Source organism: Nothobranchius furzeri, chromosome 1, assembly GCF_043380555.1.
Source record: "Nothobranchius furzeri strain GRZ-AD chromosome 1, NfurGRZ-RIMD1, whole genome shotgun sequence".
Taxonomy (NCBI): domain Eukaryota; kingdom Metazoa; phylum Chordata; class Actinopteri; order Cyprinodontiformes; family Nothobranchiidae; genus Nothobranchius; species Nothobranchius furzeri.
The window spans coordinates 46,517,922-46,541,152 of record NC_091741.1 but is presented as its reverse complement, the minus strand read 5'-3'; the positions used below and the strand labels follow the sequence as shown (position 1 = coordinate 46,541,152).

At 39.6% G+C, this 23,231-nt stretch overlaps 1 protein-coding gene across 5 annotated transcripts in view; it reads left to right on the top strand.

Annotated features, from left to right (window-relative positions):
• The window catches only part of col7a1l (collagen type VII alpha 1-like), a 113,832-nt gene that overhangs the window by 75,968 nt on the left and 14,633 nt on the right, over positions 1 to 23,231 (top strand). For 4 of the 5 annotated variants that reach the window (XM_054740064.2, XM_015959275.3, XM_015959266.3 and 1 more), the window contains exons 59-83: positions 1,504 to 1,569; positions 1,967 to 2,011; positions 2,103 to 2,138; positions 2,220 to 2,246; positions 2,321 to 2,392; positions 3,058 to 3,120; positions 3,342 to 3,359; positions 3,449 to 3,484; positions 3,558 to 3,596; positions 3,674 to 3,709; positions 3,806 to 3,934; positions 4,186 to 4,281; positions 5,493 to 5,693; positions 5,949 to 6,056; positions 6,843 to 6,887; positions 7,245 to 7,319; positions 7,630 to 7,686; positions 7,986 to 8,069; positions 8,941 to 8,994; positions 9,238 to 9,288; positions 20,934 to 20,987; positions 21,088 to 21,141; positions 21,250 to 21,288; positions 21,391 to 21,936; positions 22,274 to 22,309. In XM_054740064.2, coding sequence (XP_054596039.2) covers positions 1,504 to 1,569; positions 1,967 to 2,011; positions 2,103 to 2,138; positions 2,220 to 2,246; positions 2,321 to 2,392; positions 3,058 to 3,120; positions 3,342 to 3,359; positions 3,449 to 3,484; positions 3,558 to 3,596; positions 3,674 to 3,709; positions 3,806 to 3,934; positions 4,186 to 4,281; positions 5,493 to 5,693; positions 5,949 to 6,056; positions 6,843 to 6,887; positions 7,245 to 7,319; positions 7,630 to 7,686; positions 7,986 to 8,069; positions 8,941 to 8,994; positions 9,238 to 9,288; positions 20,934 to 20,987; positions 21,088 to 21,141; positions 21,250 to 21,288; positions 21,391 to 21,936; positions 22,274 to 22,309 — 2,067 coding nt within the window. The remainder of the gene's footprint in view (positions 1 to 1,503; positions 1,570 to 1,966; positions 2,012 to 2,102; positions 2,139 to 2,219; positions 2,247 to 2,320; positions 2,393 to 3,057; positions 3,121 to 3,341; positions 3,360 to 3,448; positions 3,485 to 3,557; positions 3,597 to 3,673; positions 3,710 to 3,805; positions 3,935 to 4,185; positions 4,282 to 5,492; positions 5,694 to 5,948; positions 6,057 to 6,842; positions 6,888 to 7,244; positions 7,320 to 7,629; positions 7,687 to 7,985; positions 8,070 to 8,940; positions 8,995 to 9,237; positions 9,289 to 20,933; positions 20,988 to 21,087; positions 21,142 to 21,249; positions 21,289 to 21,390; positions 21,937 to 22,273; positions 22,310 to 23,231) is intronic. The other variant, XM_054740065.2, reaches the window with a different exon arrangement.

Sequence of the window (23,231 nt, the reverse complement as noted above, 5' to 3'; positions counted from 1 at the left end):
TATAAGATTCTGCAAAGAAGAGAAAAATGTGATCTAATGATACATAATTGTGGTTAATAATTATCCTATTGGCTTTCCATAATAGTTTGGCTAGTAGCACCTAGAAATGGGAATGAAGCTTAATTCAATCTGACACAACTGCTGTTAGATTGGCTTAAAATGTCTCAAAACTCAGTGAAGCCTTCAAAGGTTATCTATAGAGACCTGAGTTCACCGTGTGTTTGTAACACCTGCAGAGTATTAAACCTTTGATGCATGAATTATGAACCATTTTATAACAATTTTTTTCATTTATCTTTAGGTGTGAATGAAACAAATTTCAAATATTTTTTGTAAAATTTTATAATTTACAAATATATTACATGTCCACCTCAGTGGACAGTGTGCATTCTGAGCATGAAATGTTGGCTTGGCTTACTGAAGTCCAAATGGAGGGGCTCAAATGCAATAAATACTTCAACAGCTGTGCTTAATAGCAAAAACAAACAACAATTTTGAGTAAGTGTCCACTGTAGTGACCATTATGCATCAAAGGGTTAAAAACAATCCTAACAAGTAAAAATGTTTTGTTTTGGTATTTCTCTTACTATTCTACACAATGCAAATGGGAAAATGGGTGTTTCAAAGTCCTTTTTTGCACTTAATCTTTGAAGGCATACATCTATTTGTAAAAATATTCAGAAACATTCGTAAAATATATGAACATTTTTTGCCTTTTTTGGACTGAGGCGCTTATATTTTTGATTATTAGTTAGTTTTATACAGGTTAACATTTAATTGTGTTAGAATGTGTTTTATTGTGAAAGAGACAGGCTGACTCTCTAGGGTTCATTAAGAGACATTGCAGATAAATTCATTGCAGTCAAGCTCCAGAGAACTCAAAGTGTTCATTTGAACAGGATCCAAGCAAAACTACAAGAAAGGGAAATTAAAGCTTTGAGCAAAATGAATTTTTTGGAGTCACAGTTTAAAGAATGGGAGAGGTTCTAAAAGAACGATGTGTCACGTTTGGATTATTTTTAAGTAGGCCTCTGGCTTTTATTGCTGTCAAAGTTGCTTTAATTCTTTAAAAAATATGCAAATTGCATAGATCCTTATTTAATGTTGACCAATTTAAAACCTGCCTAAAATCCATCTAATGCTGTAACATTTAGGCATAATGTATAAAGATGGTTGGAAAACAAAGTTTTGTGACTGCTTTATGTCCTTTCTGTGTGGGGAAATTATATAGTTACAATGAATCTAAATACTGCAGTGAAGTACAATCAGTGTCATTATCCAATTACATGCAATATGTGACTCGAGCGTTGTGATAGTCTACAGTTTGATAAAAAGAGTAACAACAGAAGTTATTAGCTCTTTACTGTATAGCATGTGCTGCAGTCTGATAAGATTTATTATTTCTGTGATATTTTCTGGTAGAGGTGTTGTGCTGTTTTTTTTTTTTTTTACTTTCTGCAGCTCTGATACTTGAAACGACTTTTTGTGTTTGTGTGAGAACAGAGAGGAGAAAAGGGAGACCAAGGTGGGGTAGGGATCGCCGGAATACCTGGTTTACCAGGAACACCGGTAAGTTTCACTCTGAAGCTTTTTCATTCATTCTTTACACAGTAAATATTTGTTATGTGTGATAGGGAGTTACGTAAAGTCCAAACCAGTCTATGGTCCAAACATGCACGCACGCACACATCTAAAACATGGAGCAACACAAACTGAACTTGATCAAGGTCAGAAAAAATGTGGTAGTGTTGAGGGGCAGATGGTAAGTGAGAAGTTGGATGAAATATTAAAACCTAGCAAAGAACCTTTCAGCCGGAAAATTAAATCAGGTAGAATACAAAGATCACACAAAACTGTGGCAAAACCTCAAGATTTTATCATGTTTTTGTTCCTTATAGCAAAAGTTAGTGTTAACATGACAATTTTTTATCATAATAACCAGACTGAAGCAGACTATCATTTTCAGGGCAGATCTGGCGTTGATGGGAAGAGAGGTTTGCCGGGAAAAGATGTGAGGAAAAACACACATTTGTTATGCTTCTTTTCTGTTGGCATTTTGTGTGTTCTTCAATAAATAATTATAAGGGTTTTTGTGTTTAAAGGGAGATCGTGGAATTAAAGGAGATGATGGAAAAAAGGTTCTTAGATTGTTTTAAAAGTATTTTTAAGCTGTTCGTTTTTTATACGTGAGTTAATTCTTTCTCAAATCTTAATCAAAGGGGGACAAAGGAGATCCAGGTGCAAATGTAAGTTATTTAAGGACTTTTTGTAATCTTGACACTGATACTGCAATTAAGCATTGCTTCTTGTTTCTTAATAGGGTACAGATGGAAGTAAGGGGGAACCAGGGCCTCCGGGTTTGCCTGGGAAGCAAGTGCTCGTCACTTCAGAGGTATAACAAACATTTGCTCTCGTGATGTGTCAGTCAAATAACAAAGTCAACTAATATATGTTTATGTTTATGTATTTAGCAGACGCTTTTGTCCAAAACAACTTACAGGTGATAATGAAGCCATCAGGTTGCCCTTGAGGCTAACAACAAACACTATTCACTGCTGGTGGTGGTAACGCATTAAGGCAGCATTAAGTGAATATGGAGTGTGCAGTAGAGAGGGGGACAGGTGCAGGGAGGGTGCTAGTTTAGAAGATGCTCTCTGAAGAGCAGGGTCTTCAGGAGTTTCTTGAAAATCGGCAAAGAAGCCTCTGTTTTAGTAGTGCTTGGTAGGTCATTCCACATTTGTGGAACGATACATGAAAAGAGTCTGGATTGTCCTGAGCGTGGTGCAGGCACTGCTAGCTGATGATCATTCAATGACTGGAGCAGCCATGGCGTAAGCCTTTGCAAAAGGATTCAGGTAGATGGGAGGAAAAGTGTAACGGTAGCTGTCTGTATGGAGCAGGGACTTGATAAGATTGGACAAAACTGAATAATCTTTGGTTTGCTACGTTGTTAATGCCTTTTTCTAGTTGAATGAAACACAGGAATTATTACATGTAATACTCTGAGATGTAAATGGATCAGATTAAATGAGAGGTTTACGATTTTTTTTATGTCAGGGTGCAACATCTGATGATATCCGACAAGCCTTTCCAATCCCAATGGGTCCCCCGGGGGCTACCGTGAGTTCATTATTATACATTTTTCTGGATTTATAACCCTTGAATAACAGCATGCTATTTATTTCATTGCATGGCATTATTCATATACTACCTGCATGGACTGTGAGTTTTTGTCATTATTTATGGTTGCATTGGGCTTTTTACATAAATGGCAAACCTGATGTCATGCATTGCAGATACATGTTCTAACGTCTCGCTCCTCTGTTTGTGTGTTTATGTAGGGTTCACCAGGAGTGAAGGTAAGATGATAATGCTGTTTACATTGATGCTGAGTCCTCTGTAAAACAAAATTGAATTGGTCCTAATGGTTCATTTGTTTTCTTTGCAGGGTGAAAAAGGAGAAATTGGCCTCAAAGGAGAGAAGGTGATCAGCATTGTATCTTAAAAACATGGAAATGGGAATTTTTTTCATCCCATTTATGTACTTGTTTCTACAGGGTGACGCTGGAGCTCCTGGAAAGTCTCTTGAGATGAAGGTTGATGCATGATTTGAAGATACATCTTCTCATTTTCTGTTATAAAGTCTCTAAATAACATTTTGTTTTTATTTTAGCACATTGAAATGATGTTTGAAGACTATGGTATAAGGGTGAGCACTGAGCATGACCGTGTGTAAATGATGGAATTTGCAATTGTATTATAGTAGGGGAACAAGGGGATCTAAATAAAACATTTTCTCCCTCAGCTGCCTCTGCTGAAAGCTTTGATTGACAGGCTGCTGCAGGATGGAGTAGAGGAACTGCTTCACGTGCTCAGCAGCTCGAAGAAAACAAAAGAGAACACAGAAACCTCCAACGTCATTACGGAGTTCACAGTATGTTAGATCTGGGGAGGAATTCTGATTATCCAGCAGTGCTGTAGCTCTTCTTTCTCAAGGGAATGGTGCATGAGTCTAATGGGCAAAGACACAAAATATAAGTGTAATTTAGCTGTGAGTTTTAAAGATAAACAAATTACAAAGACCTACTTAAAAATATCTCACAATACATTCATGTTTCAGTCAAACCAATTGTTTTCTTTGGGTTTAAACCAAAAACTCACCTCAGACCAATTGTCCTTAAACAGAGATCACTGAAGTTTGATCTCCCCAACCAGCCACCATCAGAGTTGGACGTTCAGGACCCCGACGTAGAGGAGCAGCTTCCAGAAACTTTGTCCACTGTGAGTGTTTTTAATTTTTAGGTACTTTTAGATTCTTCCTTTTGAGGCCATTTTAAACTACTTCAGGACGTAACTGAATAACACAATAAAAAAAAACACGTTCATTTTCTTGCTTTTATTTGAAAATTCCAAGTAAATCAATGAAGATCAGTATTTTGTTTTATTTATATATTTTTTTGCATTTGACAGAAATTACATTTGAGTTTGAAAATCTCCTTGAAAAAGTTTTCTGGAAACATGTGGCATTCTAATCAGAAATTATTACACATCACGCCTACATTAAAAACAATCCATTTTTATTTTATAATTAGAATAACCTTTAATTGTTTTTAAAAATGCCTCATTTAATACTAAATCTAAATGTCATGACTGTGGGGAGTTTCCTGACCCAAGACATGCAGAATCAAACGAGGACATGTAGGTAAGGAGAAAACGAATATTTATTAGAAGGCAACTGAGGGTGCACCGCCAGACGTGGCGGTGATGCTGAGCACAGCTCCGGGACTGGGTCTGTAGAGGTAAACACTGGTGAGGGGTTGGGCAGGGAGGAACAGAACTAGGAGGACTCGGCCTCTGTGGTTCTTACTGTGGGCAGAAATCCCGGAGCTTGGGAGGGCAGGCAGTGGTTATCCAAAATCCAAGGGGGGTGAGCGGTGAGAGAGCGGGTTGGTCCAGGCGTGGAGGGAGATCTGACTTGAAGGTGATGTCCAGGTTAAAGCAGAGGTGGTCTGAGGCGAGAGTTCCTGGCAAGGACAAGGCAGAGTAAATTCAACAGCAGTTACTAAAGTGGGCATAAAAACAAGGACTATGGCTATAGTTATCTCAAGTTGGTGAGAGCTACCCAAAGTGAGTAATCATCTGGCGAAGTGAAGTGATCACTCAGCTCCTTATAAACGCTGGACCAGTTGATTAGGAATAGCCTGCAGCTGGCCGCTCTCCGGTACCGCCCACCTGCAGAGACTTGAGGCATAATGAACAGAATGGTGCTGACTCACCCCAGATCCTGACACTTAATGAGCCGGTTAATTTGTATTTGTGGTAATCATATTTTTTTAATTTATAATCGTGTCACATGCTGGCTCATTTCATCTGTTTAACAGATGAACTTTTTTTTTCTTCTATTAATTTATTCATTTAGTTTAGGATGACTAAATACTGAATGTTGGTAATGTTTCAACTGCTGAAATCTCCTCTCTGTGTTTTCTGTGAAGAATCTGTTAAATGGGACCTCAGAAGGTCCAACCTCGTGGACCATCGCCACTCTGGAGAACGAACAGAAGCTCAATCAGATCGAAACCAAGTTAGAAGGATCCAGAGGGACAGAGATCGATGACTGGAACAGTAACGTGTCCTCTCTCAAAATGAACCTGACGTTCATTAATTCTACCGTTAATTATCCTACAGATAAGGAGGTGTGAAAAACTTTATATTATAATTATTTTATTTAATACAGGCCAAACTGCAAATTTATTTTGTCCGTCATTCCTTCCCATAAATTCATTTGACTGGTTATTAAATATTTACACATAATTTACAAATAATTATACCAAAAGTACTATTTTTAAAACAATTTAAATCTATATTCAGTCTCAAAAACAGCAACAAAGCATTTTGAAAACAAACATCTGTGTTTAAAAAAAAGCTAAAGTGTGTGAATCTGTGTTCAGCCGGTTTTAGGGTTACCTGAAACTGTGGTGGAGACGGTTGTCCTCAGTCAGGAAGAACCGCTGAAGAAGATTGCTGCACCAAAGAAGAAGAACAGGGAGCGTGGGAAAGTAAAGCTACTTGTGGCTTTCTCATTAACGACTGAGTTTAAATATACATAAAACACAAAATATCGCTCAGTCAGTTTAAAATAAATGTACATAATTAAGGACCACGCTAGTGTTTGATGTCTTAGTTTAACTTCCCCTGCACGGATGTTAATGATGCTCATTTTAGTGTGAAAATCAGATTTCAAAGACCCACAGATTTAAATATTGACACTGAATTTTGACATTTTGTGGCCTTATGCAACAAAGTTAGGATATTGTTGCAGATGTGAGCAGGCACTCCTGTCTGCAGATGCTCAGGAGGCTGTGTACTAATGAGATAGAGTCAGAAAGTCTAACCCGAAAGATGCATAATTTATTTAAAAAATATTAAATTGCAGTGTGCTTATCTGAAACTTCACTGTTGCTTCTTGAAGAAGTTTTGGACTTAGTGAAGCATTAGTTTTTTTTTTGTTGTTGAAATCATGTTACGGCGATGCATGATTTGGTTCAAAAGAGCCGTAGAAACATCTGCAGGTGGATTTTCATGTCTGCATCAGTTTCCAACTAAAACATTTAATGATTCAAATCTAGGGTAAATATTGAAAACAAGTCATTATTAAAAAATAATTCTGTGTTCTGTGTGGTCCTGTTATATAATAAAAGAATTTGTGACTTAACTAAATTGCTTTACTAAATGTTTTGAAGATTTACATTTTATCAATTACAGTTTTTACTCGATAAACAACACCCGAAGCAAGAGAGGTTTTTGTTATTTTACTTCTGTCTAACTGTTGACTTTTTAACCAGGGCAAAGGGAATAAAGGACGGCGTAAGAGGCAGAAACAACGTCTGGTAATTGTCTTTAAAGGAATCAGACTAAACCTGGAAACTAAACTTTACCTCAAATAATCAAAACATAACTAATCCTCTCACCCTGGAAACCACAGAAACTAACATGAAAATAACGGCTTTTTAACTCTGATGTATTGAAAACCCTCTAACTGTTAACAAATTCCAACAATAACACACCACATGTGTTGGTTACTGCTCAGATAACGAGGCTTACGTAACCAAATGCATGCTGTTGTCTAATGTACTTCCTGTTATGATAAAATAACCAATACGCTTTCCTCTCCTCAGTCACATGAATGGATCAAATGTTGCTCAGTTTTAAAAACTTGATTTAATAATTTTCTTCTTAATTTGAAGACGAGTGAAGAAAAGAAAGGAGGAGAGGAGGAAGAAGAGTTTTATAACGGTGAAGAATACGCGTATGAATACGAGGTAGGCAGCTTCTGCACTAAATTAGTCATTCAAACTCTGCTGGAAACGTCCTCTTAAATGTGACGTTGATGATGTAGATTTTCTTTTCTGTTCTAGTGAGTTTCATTTTTTCCGTCCTGGAACTTGAATATACCCGCGCCCACATGAATACTAAAAAAAAGGCCTTGATTAATGACACACCCACTACCTGGATTTAATAATTAAGTCTAATTTAGTTTGTCATGACAGCTTGCTGCATCTGCTCAGCATATTATCTCTGTAAGTTTGCATGTGAAAAGTTACAATGAGAGCGTTTTTCTTTTTTAAACAGGAGGAACTTTCCACAGATGAGCTCTCCGTCTCTCACGAGGAGACAAAGAACGGAGAGGTACATTCACTTCAAACCGAATGTGTTCATCTGTGTCAGATGGACTGGGTATAAACATTATGATTCATGTTTAATGTGAAATATGTTCAATGCTTTTACTGCAAGCTGCTTGAGGTCCAAACAGAGGAATTCCCTAATCCTGTGGATAAAAATATATGCATATGAAATTGTGTTGCACAAGGTGATAAAGATAAACTTCTTTACTTGTAAAAAAAAATGGCTTCCTGATTGCTGAACTGGGCTTCATTCAGGTCGTATGAACATAAAACATTATGTATTCATGTGTTTTATCTGTACAGGAGGAGCATTCACCTACTCCCCATTCTAACCAGTTTGAAACCTCCAGTTCTCCCGAATCCTCAGACAGAGACACAGATGCACAGGTAAATGTGCTAATTCAGTTTGTTTAATAATTAAACACAAAGCAATGTCATGAAAAGCTTTTTGTTTTAGATGAGACTAAAGTAAATGAATAGTGATAAATATTTTTCTCTCTCTCTTTAAAAGATGGTTGTTTTGATGTCTGGATGAGGAAAATAATACAAATTCAATCCAATTCAGTTTATTTTATAAACAAATCTCGGCAAGAGTCGTCCCAAGGCAATCAGTAAAAGGTTTCCTTTATAAGGAACCTAGCAGATTGCATTGAGTCACTGACTAGTGTCAAGAGTCTTTACAGCAATCCTCATACTAAGCAAGCATTTAGCGACCTCCATCATCCATCCATCCATTGTCTGAACCCGCTTGTCCATTTAAGGTCGTGGGGGGGCTGGTGCCTATCTCCAAAGGTCAATGGGCAATCAGGCGGGGTACACCCTGGACAGAGAGCCAGTCCATCGCAGGGCAACACAGAGACACACAGGACAAACAATCATGCACACACACACACACACACACACACACACACACACACACTCACCTAGGGACAATTTAGACAGACCAATCAACCTAACAGTCATGTTTTCAGACTGTGGGAGGAAGCCGGAGTACCCGGAGAGAACAGGGAGAACATGCAAGAAGCGAACCCAGGACCTTCTTGCTGCAAGGCAACAGCTCTAACCACTGCGCCACTGTGCAGCCCACGCATTTAGCGACAGTGGACAGGAATTTATTCTAGGGCAGAAAAATCTTCTCTATGAAATAAAAAGCCTCTTTGTGAAAAACATCGTTTTAAAGTGACACGTTTAGGTGTTAAATTTGAGTTTTTTAAAGATATTTCTGGCAACCAGCTTTCCTGTATTTTGTTCCTTTTAGGTTATCATGACAACTCCAGCACCACCTTCTCGATCCACAGGTGGTGCGTTTGAGGTAAGCAGCTGATTTTGTTGTTTCTCTGCTCCTCCAACCTGCCCACCAGCTTTCATGACTTGTGTGATCAAGTGAAGGCAACTTAGAAACCATTACATTCAGCACTTTTACTAAAATAACTGAATAGAACTTGGGGACCCTTTTAGCTGTAACTGCAAGACCACATTTACTCAGTGTGGCGCTTTGCTGTTACAGTTGTGCATTTATAGATAATCTTTGTTCTGTCCTATATTTTACAACCAGGATCAGGTGGTGCTGCCCACTCCTCCACCTGCAACAGATGAGCCAGATCAGGTAAAGTCTCTGACTCTGATTATACAGATTTGCATCATTTTTTTTTTACTTCTTAAATCTTTGCATGCTGTGGAATGCAAAATATCTTCATACCTGCACACAGAAGGCTGAAAATGAGTGACTCAGTTGAATAAACATTACATTTTCCATTTTTGGTAACTGAAAATTTCACCAGTGTAAATTGATGCACATTAACCCTCGTGCATTTGTTAATCGTAACATTTAATAGAGCATGGGACAGGACAGAAGCATGCTCTTAGCATGATTCCTCTAAAGCTTCTGTAACCGGATTACAGGATACAATAAGATAATTAAAAGAAAAAATAAACAAATGGGCCAATAATTAGGTTCGGGGAGAATTGGAGGTTGTTTAAGAATGACTGGAGTCACGGGTATAGCATGAAACGGTTTATATACTAAATCTTAATAATAATGGGAAATATAACACATAAAGATAACACACAAAAACAGATGAAAACAATCGACAATAGTAAAATGGTCGGTATGAGATTTGATCATATGAGTCACAAGTCAGCCGGCGTCAAGTCAAATCCCCACGCTTGGGGTGAAAGTCAGAGTCCGGTGGTGCGATTTTTTCCTACCACACCGTTGAGATTGTTCACAGAAGAGAGCAGTCTGCTCTTCAGTTACTTGAGATGTCCTGGTTCGTTCAGTGGTTAAGGCTCGCCATCTCCCTCGTCAGGAAGAAATCCAGTTCTCGTTCCAAGTGAGTGATCATAGGAGTCGGGATCAAACCCAAGGAAAAAAAAAAACCCAGCCTGTAAACAACAGGACTGTTAGCGAGTTGGCATCGACCCTTCTCGTCACATCACAGCATAAAGTCTTACAGACTTAACAAATGCTTCACTCTATTGGCATAGCCAATCATGTTTGGGTTCACAGTTCAACTAACATAACATCAATTTGATTGTCTATTAAAATAATTCTCAGTAGCTCTGGAAATATAATTACATATGACAACAATTGTTCAGCTCAATAGGCTCAGTTAGATTCTATTACTCTACACTATTCAACAAGAAATACATTCATGACAACAAGGATACATTTAGTTGTGTTTCTATACAGCATTGTGACACCTTGTATATCTGTAACACAATAAATAAATAAATAAATAAATAAATAAATAAATAAAATGTTCTATAACAAAATTCAACAAAATATAAATTCTGGTCCTTTGGTCCACCTTTGTAAAATAATTCCTCCCTAATCAGTTAGCTTTTATTTATTTTTATTTATCTTTTTTTTTATTATTAAATGTTTGGTTAAGGGACGCATTGCTAATTCTATGGCGTTAGCTATAACGCCCCTGAGGACCTTGTACATCTAGGCCGTACCACCATTAACTGGCGGTTTGAGCCGTTAACTCCTGGGAATCCCATATGCCCTACCGCCGTTAACTGGCGGTTTGAGCCGTTAACTCCTATATGCCCTACCACCGTTAACTGGTAGTTTGAGATGTTAACTCCTGGGATCTAACGTCTAGCAGCCCACTGCTGTCACCTCGGTTGCTGTAATTAGCTTTTTGAATTTAATAATTTACTGAATTTAATCTCACTCACTCACCAACGCGCTCCAACGGTTCCCTCCTACAGAGGATTGGTTCACTCTGTCGTCTCCACACAAATCTATAAGAATGGAATTAATTTGATAAGCTATTTAAGTTTCCTTTTTTTTTTTAAGTTGCATCGTTAGCTTTTTCTCTTCTTTTTTCTTTACTCACCGCGTTGGTTCCAAGTTCCTAGCTCTTATTAGAAGGAGTCAAGTCCGCCTCTCCCTCTATCTATGCGGCACCCAAATCAGGGTTCTTCACGGCCTCGACCGTTGTTTTTTTTTTCTCTCTCTCTCTCTCTCTAACCGCTCAGTCTTTGCTTTCTGTATCTGCGTGCTGCACAGCCGTTTGTCTCTCCTCTCGCTCAGCTGCGTCGCACGGTTTTATTTCGCGGAGGCGGGACTTATTTCTCTCAGCCAATGAAATTTCAGATTCCCACCTGGACCAATAGTATACAGCTTTCCTCTTCTGTTTCTGTTAGTGATGTTCAAGATTCTTGTTTTAACCGATGTTTAATATTAAACTCCTTATTTTAGTTATTCACCCTTCCAATAATTCATTATGAAATTATCTATTAGTTAATTAGATATCTATTAATTAGTATTGTTAATTTCCTTAATTTATATTTTATATTTTATCTAAATTGAGGATGGATCATATTAGTAAGCCAATTAGTTAATACCTCATTAAGGTTCTAGCTTCTGGGTTACATCCTCCCCCATTAAATATCATGCACGTCCCTGTGCATTGTTTCTACGGGGTACACAACTTCTTGAGTAAGAGAGTCAATAAAAGCTTTATTAAGTCCTTGGAAAAGGGACCTAACTACGGTCACTAGTGGATTGCCCAATTGAGAGTAAGTTAGTCTTTGAGGAGGCTGACTACTTCGTTCAGATCTCCTGTCATACATCTCTGGTTGCACAGTATCATGCTCATCCGTTTCGGTTTGATTCTCAACTGAGACAGGACGAAGTGAGCTCTCTGTTTCCGACAGAGCTGATGAGCTATTCTCTAAGACTTTGGTCTTTTCAGATGTATGTGTCTGATCATGTATGATGGGTTCAAAACTTACATCACGTTGCTGCGACTTTAGGACACCATCCAATTGAGGTAGGTTTGTGTTAGTTTCATCCCCCGTTTCTACGTCAGGTAAGTATACTTCGTTTTTTTTCGTTTTTTCAGGTAAGTATGTTGCTGCTTCTTTCACTCTTTCAGGTAAGAATGTCGCAGTTTCACTCATTCTGTCAGGTAAGAATGTTTCGGTGTTGATGCCTTTGTCAAGTAAGGACAATTCAGCATTTTCATTACCAGCTAAGGTTGGTTCCTTGCGATCCCCTGTGTGTAAGGATAGTGTGTTTTGTTGTTGAATATTATTTACCGGTCCTGAATCTGCTATGAGTTCCCTATTTGGCAAGGTGACCGCTATTTGATAGGATGGTCGGTTTAGCACTTGTGGAAGATCAGAGTAATAAAACTCATCTACCTCTTCGTCAAGTGGCTCATCTGGGTCAGGTTCTAAGGCTGAACTCTGTCTTGTATGAGGTCTGCTAGGTTTCGTAACGCGTTCTGTTTCATTTTCTAATGAAGAGAGAAAACCACAAGGCAGTAAAAGATCTCTGTGGAGTGTTCTGTTGGGTCCTTCTCCGTTCTCTGGTTTTACAGTGTATACTGGCAAGTTTTCCATCTGTTTGAGAACTATATACACTGTTTGCTCCCATTTGTCTGCTAATTTATGCTTTTCTCTTAAGCGAAGATTTCGGACTAAAACACGATCTCCCACACCTAGTGTGGACTCACGAATGTTTCTGTCGAACCGTTCTTTGTTCTTCCTCGCTGTTTTTTGAGAGTTTTTTATGACAATGTCATAACTCTGTTCCAGATGACTCTTCAGTTCTTTAACATACTGAGAATGAGTTATAGAGGGCTTGTTCAAATGCGGTAACCCAAAGGCAATATCTATAGGCAACCGAGGCTGCCTACCGAACATTAGCTCGTAGGGAGAGTATCCCGTCACGTCATTTTTTGTACAATTGTACGAGTGAGTAAGTGGTTTTACAAAATCGCGCCAGTGATGTTTCTCAGTGGCTTGTAAAGTTCCCAACATGCTGAGTAATGTACGATTGTACCGTTCAACGGGGTTGCCACGAGGGTGATAAGGGCTCGTTCTGACTTTACGGATACCAAGTAAAGAACAAAGTTCCTTGATTGTACGTGATTCGAAATCCCGTCCCTGATCACTATGAAGACGCTCAGGAAACCCGTAGTGGACTAAAAAATGTTCCCACAGGTTCTTCGCGACGGTGGTGGCTTTCTGATCTTTGGTTGGGATGGACACTGCATACTTTGTAAAATGGTCTGTAATCACTAAGACATCTTTAGTGTTCTTACTGTCTGGTTCTATGGAGAGAAAATCCATGCAAACTAACTCCATAGGTCTGGTGGTGGTAATACTCACCATTGGAGCAGCTTTGTCAGGGAGGGCCTTCCGACGGATACATCTTTCGCAAGTTTTAACTTTGATTTCGATATCACTAGCCATTCTTGGCCAGTAAAAACGGGACCGAATGAGATCTGTCGTACGTTCAACCCCAAGATGCCCCATATCATCATGTAGGCTTTGCATGACTGTTGAACGTAATGAATCAGGCAAGACTAACTGCAATGATGTCTCTGGTCCTAATTGGCGTCTCCGGTACAGTAAATCATTTTGAAACTCAAACCGTTTCCACTCTCTCAAAAGGTTAAGAACCACCGGGGGTTCTGCAATAGTATCAGTTGGCGGTTTATTGTCAGTCATAAGCAGCTGAATGACTCGGCCAATGGTTGGATCTTTCCTCTGCAAGGAGACAAGGTCAGCATGGTTATACTTGGGCACAGCAAAGAAACTGTCACTATTGTCTTCCAACTGGAATAGGTCTGGAATGGCCGCTGCAGACATGGCAAGTGACTGAACTAAACCACAAGGAGAATCAGTCTCATCCAAGACCATGTGCTTTTGGCATGTTGCCTTCACTGCTTCGGCTTGAAGTTGAAGCTCGACTTCTTTGACAGAGGATAAAAGATGAGATCGGAACTCATCTAGTCGTTGGCATTCCTCAGTGAATTTTGAGTTGTCTTCAGGTTTATCATGCAGCCTCCTAGACAGGCCATCCGCGTCAACGTTCTGTGTACCTGCACGGTATCTGATGTCAAAATTATAGGTGGACAACGCAGCTAGCCAACGATAGCTCGTTGCATCGAGTTTTGCCGTTGTTAAGAGGTAAGTTAACGGATTATTATCAGTAATGACAGTGAATGTGTTCCCATACAAATAGTCATGAAACTTATCTGTTATGGCCCACTTTAAGGCTAGAAACTCCAACTTGTGCGCAGGGTACCTAGTTTCACTAGAGCTTAAACCGCGACTTGCATAAGCGATTACCTGTGTGACACCGTTTTGCACTTGGTATAGCGCTGCACCGAGTCCGGTCGTACTAGCATCTGTGTGTACTAGATATGGGAGTTTTGCGTCAGCGTAGCCAAGAACTGGCGAAGTGGTAAGTTTTTCAATAATAGTTTGAAAGGACTTCTCACAGTCTTGGCTCCAACGATTCCCAAAGGGTTCTTTGGGGTTCAAGTACTTTGATCTACATGGTGGTGTTTTAAAGTTTTTCCGTTTGGGTGGATAACCAGCCGTGAGAGATGTTAGTGGCTTGACAATATTTGAGTAATCTTTAACGAAGCGTCGGTAATAACCGGTAAATCCTAAGAAAGATTGGAGTTCCTTCAAAGTCTGAGGCTTCGGCCATGTTTTGAGTGCTTCCACCTTATCTGGATCGGTTTTTATGCCATCTCGAGATACTATATGTCCAAGATAACGCACAGATGTCTGGAAAAAACGACACTTATCTGGTGATAGCTTGAGTCCGTATTCTCTAAGCCGTTCAAGAACGTGAGAAAGTCTGGTTTCGTGTTCTTCCAAGGAGTTGGAAAAGACGATCAAGTCGTCTAGGAAAACTAACACTTCCTTCAGATTAATGTCCTTCATACACTTTTCCATAACCCGTTGGAAAGTGCTTGGAGCATTTGTTATTCCTTGTGGCATACGGTTAAATTCATAAAACCCAAACGGGCAAACAAAAGCAGTTTTAGGTTTATCCTTTTCACACATCTCTATTTGATAGTAACCTGACTTGAGGTCCATCACAGAAAACCACTGTGATCCAGCGAGAGCAGAAAAGGACTCCTCCAAGTTAGGCAGGGCATATGCGTCGCGAATGGTTTGCAGATTAAGCTTTCTATAGTCTATACATAGACGTACCTCACCATTCTTTTTCCGAACTACCACTATTGGTGAGGCAAATGGAGACTCCGACTCTCTTATTATACCGGTTTCCAAGAGGGCTTCCAAATGTTTTCTCACGGCTTCATAATCATGTGGATGGATCGGCCGAGATTTCTGTTTGAATGGGGTCTCGTCTTTTAAGTTGATGTGATGTCTTATCTGTTGTGTATGACCAAAATCAAGATCGTGGTGCGAAAACACATCGGAGTAAGTGTTAAGTTTGTTGGTGATCCTCCCTTTCCATTCTTCGGACAAGGGCGAAGTACCGAAGTCAAAACTGAGAGGAGGGTTTGAAGGTGAAGTCTGTTGCTGCGAACTACACGCCGCAAGTACTTTCTGATCACTTTTGTCAGGTTCTGGATATGGCATAACACGATCGGCTTTAACTAACTCAGCGACCACACAGTTAGTGGGTAATGTGATGTCATGGTTAGTTTCGTTTCTTAGTACAACAGGTACTTTGTATGGACCATGTGAAGGTAAGGAAATGAGGCAACAGTCTACAATTATACCCCCTGGTAGAGAACCATTGGTGGGTTGTTCAATGAGTGCATAAGGCTCATGCTTGTTTTGGCTGGGTTGCATAAACCCTTCTAGTAACAGTTTTTTATTTGCAGGGAGAACTTCTTGGGTTCTCCCTCGAAGCTTCACCACACCAACTCGTCCATCTTTGCTTTGTTTTTTTCTGACTGCTAAGGCTTTTAGCACGTGTTGGTACCCATAAGAGAGTGCCTTGGAATCAGGTAAGTTATTGGCAGACAATTGCTCATACAAAGGATCGAGTGTGTTTGTGCCAATGAGTAGTGGTGTATCAGAGTTTGAGCTTATATCCGGAACCACTAACGCAAGGGTAGGTAACTCAAGTCCAGACTGATCGAGCTCTTTTGGAAATGTGACACTTATCTCTATGTATCCTAAATAAGGAACTGCTTGACCGTTTGCGCCCTCGACTTCTAACAGATTACTGATGGGTTTAATTGAGAGGTCAGGTAAGTGTTCTTGGTAAAAAGAATTGGCAATGGTGGTTACCTGGGACCCTGAATCCAGTAAACAATTACATTCAACACTGTTAACTGAGACTGTAGCTGTGCATCGCCCACCCACTAATCTTTTGGGAAGTTTTGGCACTGAATGAGCATGAACTGGCTTGCAAAAAAGTCTCTCTGTCCTTTCCTTAGAGGGACTTGGTTCTACTTTAGCACCTATCTGTCCCACGATAGGAGCTTCTACCGGTTTAAAGGAGGAGACTGAGCAATTGGCTTTGACATCTCCCACTCGCGCTGCTTCTGTCTAAGAGCAAGTCTTTTAGTTGCAACTAGTGCTGGATTTGGCTCGTTGCTACAGCTAGAAGCTATGTGCCCATCTTCTCCGCACTTAAAACAGTATCCAGGCTTTGGTCTGGGCACCACTGCTGTTATCTGCTGAATCTGTTTGGGCTCATCTGGAATTTTAGTCCCCACACGGGGTTTTGACTCTTTTTGAGTTTTCTTTGCCTTTTTATCTGTGTTGTTAACCTTAAGCTGTGCAATTTGGCTCCTGAGCTCAGCGATTTGTTTGCGTAAGTCATCACAGTTATCATCTATTTCCAGTTCACAAGTGTTTTTACTCTGAGAGCATGTTGTTTGCACATTTGAATACACTCTAGTTCGTTGTGCCCCTAAGTGTTGTTTCATGCGTGCTGCTTTAGTAGCCTGTTTGTCTTCTTCAGTGCGCAGTTTGAGGAGAAGTGCTGTAAAATGAGGCGGGTTGTCTTTCTTTTGTTCGAGTTGCAGGTTTGAAATCAGCGAGCTGTCCCAACAGCCTCTGCAAAACTGCTTGAGCAGCTGCTGGTCGGCGTCACTGGAGGAAATTCCATTCCTCTGAATAACTAGGTTTAACAAGGTGTATAACCTCTGAAAGTAATCGGAAGGTTTTTCACCACTGTCCTGGTTTGTGTTTAAGAAGCGAGCAAAGAGCTCGTCGCCGTCTTCGACAGCTGCGTAAGCTGAATCGAGATGTTCAAGGTACGTTTCCGGGTCGGATTTTGGACTAAGAGCTTTAACGATGCTCGCTGCTGGGGCTGACAGACTCTCCACGATTCTTCGTACAATTTGGGACTTGGTGAGTGAAGGATCATTTATGCATAACACTACACTACTACGCCAAGTATCATAGTCAGTTTCAAAAGAAGGGTGTGGAACTCGCCCTGAGAACGGTTTTAGTCTGTATTGTGAAGTAGGCGGAGGGATAACCTCACTGCTTTTAACAATGTGTTCCACAATAACTCGCTGAACCTCAGGTGTGTTTAAAAGATTTGGTGGAATGCAAGGGTTTTGTTTTCCAGTCTCTGTAGGTGGACAATTGTCCTTTGAGTTGTTCATATAGTTAACTTCTGGTGTTAAAGGCAGGGAATATGTAACTTGGTCACTATGGAGCATTGGCTCTAGTTCAGTGACTGGTTCAGATGCATGGGTATCCCTTCCTAAAGATTCCCCAATTTTTGCCAGTTCCTCCATTAGAAGGTCTTTAAATGATTGATTGCTACGCGCAGCTATGTCCCTGAGCTCTGACAGATAGGCATCAGTGGCAGATGTGCTAGTTTCTAGACTGTACGCGCTGGCTAGGTCTTGAATATGGAAGAAAACATTTGGGTTCCTAGTACAAGGTTTGTCATAGGGTAAACATTGTTTCTTTAATTCCTTAACAGTGGCTTCATGTTGAAACTCCACAATAATCTGATCACAGTTTGGTAACTTAATGCGCCTGTTAACTGGTCCGAATCCTTCCATAAACCCAAAGACTTCGTTATCAAGGTCTGTATCAGTTAACCCACTGATTAAAACAGCATTTGAAACTTTGACCTTTTCTGTTTTCACAACTTCCATTTTAAAACACTCAAAAGTACCAATAATGCCAAAATGGCAAACCACTGTGACCTCCAGGCACTCTTATGATGTCAGTCAATGGTTAGCTAAGGTAACAACTCTACAATTCTCCTGGCTGGCTCGCCAAGTTTTATGTAACCGGATTACAGGATACAATAAGATAATTAAAAGAAAAAATAAACAAATGGGCCAATAATTAGGTTCGGGGAGAATTGGAGGTTGTTTAAGAATGACTGGAGTCACGGGTATAGCATGAAACGGTTTATATACTAAATCTTAATAATAATGGGAAATATAACACATAAAGATAACACACAAAAACAGATGAAAACAATCGACAATAGTAAAATGGTCGGTATGAGATTTGATCATATGAGTCACAAGTCAGCCGGCGTCAAGTCAAATCCCCACGCTTGGGGTGAAAGTCAGAGTCCGGTGGTGCGATTTTTTCCTACCACACCGTTGAGATTGTTCACAGAAGAGAGCAGTCTGCTCTTCAGTTACTTGAGATGTCCTGGTTCGTTCAGTGGTTAAGGCTCGCCATCTCCCTCGTCAGGAAGAAATCCAGTTCTCGTTCCAAGTGAGTGATCATAGGAGTCGGGATCAAACCCAAGGAAAAAAAAAAACCCAGCCTGTAAACAACAGGACTGTTAGCGAGTTGGCATCGACCCTTCTCGTCACATCACAGCATAAAGTCTTACAGACTTAACAAATGCTTCACTCTATTGGCATAGCCAATCATGTTTGGGTTCACAGTTCAACTAACATAACATCAATTTGATTGTCTATTAAAATAATTCTCAGTAGCTCTGGAAATATAATTACATATGACAACAATTGTTCAGCTCAATAGGCTCAGTTAGATTCTATTACTCTACACTATTCAACAAGAAATACATTCATGACAACAAGGATACATTTAGTTGTGTTTCTATACAGCATTGTGACACCTTGTATATCTGTAACACAATAAATAAATAAATAAATAAATAAATAAATAAATAAAATGTTCTATAACAAAATTCAACAAAATATAAATTCTGGTCCTTTGGTCCACCTTTGTAAAATAATTCCTCCCTAATCAGTTAGCTTTTATTTATTTTTATTTATCTTTTTTTTTATTATTAAATGTTTGGTTAAGGGACGCATTGCTAATTCTATGGCGTTAGCTATAACGCCCCTGAGGACCTTGTACATCTAGGCCGTACCACCATTAACTGGCGGTTTGAGCCGTTAACTCCTGGGAATCCCATATGCCCTACCGCCGTTAACTGGCGGTTTGAGCCGTTAACTCCTATATGCCCTACCACCGTTAACTGGTAGTTTGAGATGTTAACTCCTGGGATCTAACGTCTAGCAGCCCACTGCTGTCACCTCGGTTGCTGTAATTAGCTTTTTGAATTTAATAATTTACTGAATTTAATCTCACTCACTCACCAACGCGCTCCAACGGTTCCCTCCTACAGAGGATTGGTTCACTCTGTCGTCTCCACACAAATCTATAAGAATGGAATTAATTTGATAAGCTATTTAAGTTTCCTTTTTTTTTTTAAGTTGCATCGTTAGCTTTTTCTCTTCTTTTTTCTTTACTCACCGCGTTGGTTCCAAGTTCCTAGCTCTTATTAGAAGGAGTCAAGTCCGCCTCTCCCTCTATCTATGCGGCACCCAAATCAGGGTTCTTCACGGCCTCGACCGTTGTTTTTTTTTTCTCTCTCTCTCTCTCTCTAACCGCTCAGTCTTTGCTTTCTGTATCTGCGTGCTGCACAGCCGTTTGTCTCTCCTCTCGCTCAGCTGCGTCGCACGGTTTTATTTCGCGGAGGCGGGACTTATTTCTCTCAGCCAATGAAATTTCAGATTCCCACCTGGACCAATAGTATACAGCTTTCCTCTTCTGTTTCTGTTAGTGATGTTCAAGATTCTTGTTTTAACCGATGTTTAATATTAAACTCCTTATTTTAGTTATTCACCCTTCCAATAATTCATTATGAAATTATCTATTAGTTAATTAGATATCTATTAATTAGTATTGTTAATTTCCTTAATTTATATTTTATATTTTATCTAAATTGAGGATGGATCATATTAGTAAGCCAATTAGTTAATACCTCATTAAGGTTCTAGCTTCTGGGTTACACTTCTCTGAACAGAAATTAGACAAAATTTTAACCAAACAATAAAATAATTTGGTGAATAAAAATTCCAGAGATTTTAATTCTTTAATACTTTCTCTCTCTCGTTTTTTTAAACAGGAAATCTCTTAAATCTCAAGAGTGAATCTTTAGCGTCCTAATTGTTCATGAGAAAGCACTACATGGAGAGTTATTTCTCCGATGAGGAATCCTGAACCCGACCAACATTTCACGAGGGACGACATCTTTCCACACAGAGACAGTTTCAGTCAAAGCTTTGGCCACACAGATGCTCTTTTCTTGAAGAGGGTTTAATTTTGGCGGAGTCAACGCAACACGTAGATTGTGATCATCGATTTAGACTTTTCATCTGATGTTGTGACCTCATTATTTATTTATTCCCAAAATTTTGATGCAACTAACACAAGTTTGTTAACTTTTTCACATTTTTGTCCCGATTTCTACAAAACCTTTATTTATTGAATTTTTAAAATAGACATTAGTCAAATTGTAACAATACTCTAAGTTGTTATTTGGATTGATCAAACACTTTTGTCACTGGTGAAATTTTTCTGTAATGATATTGTCTTTGTTTACGTCTGTGTGCATGTATGCATAAGTAAAAATGTTCAAATAACTAACCAGCAACTCTGTGTCCGTTTTTTTATCACATTTTCATGATTTTTCACATCAACTTCCAAAAAAAAATGCCCCAAATCTTCTAAGTTTGTTTACAAATGTTTTGGGGGACTTTACAGATTCCTCAGCCTCAAATCAGAGTGAAAAGAAGCACGTCCTGGCCTGTCTCTTTGGTGGGTTTTACCTGATTTTGTGCAAAAGTACTAACTATAAATAAAAATTGTTACAATATCAGTAATTACAGTACCTAAAGTTTTCATTTTTATCTTTTAGGTCTTTATGCCAGGTGCCCCAGGTGGACGAAACTGGTTTAAAAAAGCACAAAACGTAATAGTCTTCACCAGATACATCTCTTCTTTAAAAATTCATGCTATAAAACACGAAAACGCCATTTCATGGAGCACATATGAAATTTCCCTCTCATTTTAATTTCAGAATCAGTCTCCTGGTGCTCGCGGTTACAGTAGCTGGAGTGTAAGTTAGTGAGCAACAACAGATGAGACTATAACATTGAACACTTCTGAGTTATGTTGCTTACAATATCATTAATGTGTGTCGTTAAACTTTTTAATGCAGAACATCAATCATAAAAACAGTCAAACATCTTCTGAGAGGAAGTGGCAAGAAAGAGAAGACAAACTGCTATCGAGTGATGCAACCATAGAGACTCAAACAGATGGAGGAGAAGAGGAGGGAGAAATGGAAAAAGCGAAAGAAGAAGTTGTGCCTGGTGGATATTTAGAAACAAACCCCGATGCAGTCCGTGAGGAAGAAGAGGAGACAAGTGGAGATTACGACTGGGAGATGGAGGAAGATGTTGATCGTGAGAGGGAAGAAGAGGAGAATGAGTTGGAGGTTAGAAGAGAGAAAGAAAGGTTGGAAATGGAGAGAGAAAGAGAGGAGCTGGAGAAAGAGAAGGAGGCCAACCTGGAGATGGAGAAAGAAAACACAGAGAGGGTGGAAGACACGGAGGTGGAGAAGACAGAGGAGGAGGTGGAGAGAGACTTAGAGAGGGAGGAATGGGAGAGGAGGAGGGAGAAAATGGAAAGAGAGCGAGAAGGGAGCCACAGTGAAGAAACTGAACAGCCTTATCCATATCCTCCAGAGTACTTTTTCCTGAAGGTAAGGACGTAAAATATGTTACTTTATCTTCGTGCACTCCAGTTTCAAGGTTTATTACTGGACAAGCAAAAGTGAGCATACATGTAAGTCAGATGGGGGGAAAAGCGAAATAACCTCATCTCAGTATGAAACATCTGAAAAATGTGTCTTCTGCCATTGAACAGGATCAAAGAATAAATCTGAAATAGTCAAATAATCTTGATAATTAAAGATGCATTTTACCCCAAATCAGCCATTTGCTCAATAATTGTGTACACTAATTTTCAAATCATAGACAGGCTTTGTTTTCTCGTCTAAATTAAATCTGTTGGATTAATGAACATTTCTTGTGCAACAGGGGCAGCCCGGTGAAAATGGAAACCCCGGACAAAAGGTAATATAGTTTCTGTGAGAAAATACAAAAGATGCAAATTCTCAAAAGTATCAAAGCCCCCCCCCCCAAAAAAAACATAAACATATTCTTTCAGTCAATAAAAATGTAATAGACTGCTGGTTTGTGGTTTTGTTTGATTTATGACAAGTCAGCAGCCACTTGGATGAGATTTGACCCAGTTACAACAAATTACTAGTCATTCCAGCTGGATATACTCTCCGTTTTAGGAAGGTTTTAGCTACGATAGTGACAGAGGAGTTAAGTGCTCACCTCATAACCGGAGGGTCACGGGATTGAGTCTCACTCTGTCTGTCGCAGTCGTTGTGTCCTAGGGCAAGACAATTAACCTGGCTTGCCTGCTGGTGGTGATTGAAGGAACCGGTGGCGCCAGTGATTGGCAGCCTCATTTCTGTCAGTGCGCCCCAAGGCAGCTGTGGCTACGTCGTAGCTCATCACCACCGGTTTGTGAATGTGAGTTTGTGTGGGTGAATGACTGAATGTGTTGTGAAACGCACAAGTTTCACAAGTTTACGACTCATAAAACATGTTAGCAGGCTAAGCTAATAACACTAGTCTAACATAGTAAATTGGGCAAAACAGATTTCCTACAAGGGTGGAATTACATGGTAACAACGCTACTATTATTATTGTTGTTGTTGTTACTACAGTTAGCATAAACCTTAGCATGTTTTTGCAATTAAAAGGAACTCATCCCAAGGACAAATTTTCACTGCATCTATAAAGAAAATTTGGGGTTCCGAAGAACAAACACCAAGACTTAAATTTAACTGAGCTGCAGGTTTGGGGCTCCGCCAGTGCAGATAGGTCAGGTAGGACAGCAGGCAGGTGTAAGTGTATCTGTGTTCACACTGAGGGTCTTTTGGAAAATGGCCGGGTCGCTGGGTTCTGGGCTCGGCCAGCT